At 32.4% G+C, this 2,166-nt stretch overlaps 1 protein-coding gene across 1 annotated transcript; it reads right to left on the bottom strand.

The window, feature by feature from the left end:
• Nucleotides 1–1,230: 1,230 nt before the first annotated feature.
• LOC113000722 (uncharacterized) lies at nt 1,231–1,662 on the bottom strand. The gene has a single exon (XM_026127397.1). It carries the CDS (start codon nt 1,660–1,662, stop codon nt 1,231–1,233), a length of 432 nt encoding a protein of 143 aa, XP_025983182.1.
• Between the last annotated feature and the right edge of the window lie 504 nt (nt 1,663–2,166).

Here is a 2,166-nt window from a genome sequence, read left to right as displayed (position 1 = left end):
TTGAGGTTATTTTTGCGGCATTCACTGAACCTCGGTCACATTGGCGTGATTAGAATTTCAAAATGATGTTTCCATTTGTAGAATCTGAAACACCCCTCAGTCCTTTATGTTTTGACAGGGGTATTTGTCTGTTGCCTTTGACCATGTTTTTGAAATCCATACTAAATTCCCTTCATTTTGGCATAATAGAGACTTGCGTTGGACCGACAAGCGTGAAAACTTTAAAAGCATTAAGTGCTTCAGTTTTTTGTGTAGAAGATAGAGATACATAAATCTATATAAATAATTTTAAGAAGCTTGCTACTTCTTTTGGCACCTTTACTAGTTTTGTTAGTATGCTTTCCTTTATGCATTCTATACAAGTACTAAAATCAACAAAGTCAATATTCCTAAGAATTTCTTCCTTTACTAATCTCTTAATTCTTTCAAGAGAAATGTGCCCTAAATGCTTATGCCAAAGCATAGATGAGTTTTCATCCATGATACTTCATTTAGTTCCAATGTTGGTATGTAAGGCTATGAGACTTGTTTCGAAAACAAGATCTAATGAAAGCTTAAATAAGTTTCAACTTAAAAACCACAACCAACAACTATATTAATCAATTCAAAAGAAACATCGTGAAAATGAAAAGACAAATCAGAACGTGTAAGCCTAGAAATCGAAACCAAGTTTCTAGAATAAGATGGAACATAAAAAGTGTTTTCCAATAACAAACAAAAACCAAAATTCAAAACAAGTTTAAAAGTTCCAACAACCTAAACATGTGAACTCATCTGATTTCCTACATAGATGCTTTATTCACTTCCCACTGGATTTTGTAGGTTTAGAAAGCCCTGCACATTATTAGCAATCTGAATTGTAGATCCTAAACCAATCCACCAAGTATTGCCAGGAGCTTCAATAAAATTTGATTCAAAACATGTAAAGGTAAAATTAACTTTCTTTTCAAGCCATTTCTTGTATTTGAGATAATCTTTTTTCATATGTCCCACCTTCTTACAAAAAAAAAAACAATTCATCTTTGTTCCATTCCGCTTTATTTGGACAGTCTTGTGAACTCCAGGAACACCATTGTCACTTCTTCCATTTCCTTTATTATGAGTCACTATATGACCACTTTCAAGTGCCTCATGCTTCAATCTTTCTTCCTCTTGAACACAAATGGTCAATAATTTATTAATAGACCATTTGTCCTAGTGTGTATTGTAAGAAATGTTAAAAGAAATAATTCAGAAATGGAGAAGAAATAATTCAGAAATCTCAATTTCGAGGGACTTTAGTTTAGCAACAAAATCCCTCATTTCCATAATGTGCTCACACACACCCATATCATACTTCATGCTTGAAAGCTTTTCCATTAGGGTGTTGGCCATGGACTTATTAGAGCTAAGAAATTTCTCCTCAATATCATTCATATAAGTCTTAACCTTATCACTTTCAGGAATAGACCCCCTTATGCTTTTGCTTACATGGGAATTTATGAGCATTAAACTCAAGCGATTAGATTGCTCCCACCACTCATAGTTTTCCTTATCTACTTGAGCACTTTCTACCATGAGAATGGGTGGATTATCCATACGTAGTGCCAAGTCCAATTCCATGCACCCCAAGGTCAAAATAATTTGGTCCTTCCAATTAGCAAAATTATCACCAATCAACATTGGCACTCCTGACTATAGCAAATTTCTAGGAATAACTGAAATATAAGAAATACATACATTAATACTACGAATAAAAATTAAACAAGTAAATTCAAACCTTCCTATGGGCAGAGGTGCAAAACCATGCATAGTATTTACAAACTTTATGTACAAACACCACAATAAATCATGCCTATGGGTATAGAAATATCATGATATTTGATCTTTAATAATTGTTATTTCCCTATGAGGCAAAATAACAATTCATTTATTACATTGCTTAGGATGCTATGGCCACTCCTGAACATGTAATCTTATAACTCTAAGCATATAATAATTTAAAACCTTTTTTTAAAAATTTTATCTTTAATGGTATGATTATAATAATCATTAGTTGACATTATTTGTTTATCTTGTGGGTGTTTTTTAATGGGTTACTCGACACGTAATCCTTACTAATATAAGTCTTAACCTTATCGCTTTTTATTCATTTAGCCTTGTTATTCAACAATACATACATACATA

This window comes from Glycine max, chromosome 20 (assembly GCF_000004515.6).
Source record: "Glycine max cultivar Williams 82 chromosome 20, Glycine_max_v4.0, whole genome shotgun sequence".
In the NCBI taxonomy this organism is placed as follows: Eukaryota; Viridiplantae; Streptophyta; class Magnoliopsida; order Fabales; family Fabaceae; genus Glycine; species Glycine max.
The sequence above is the reverse complement of the archived record's forward strand: the minus strand, read 5'-3'. Positions and strand labels throughout refer to the sequence as shown.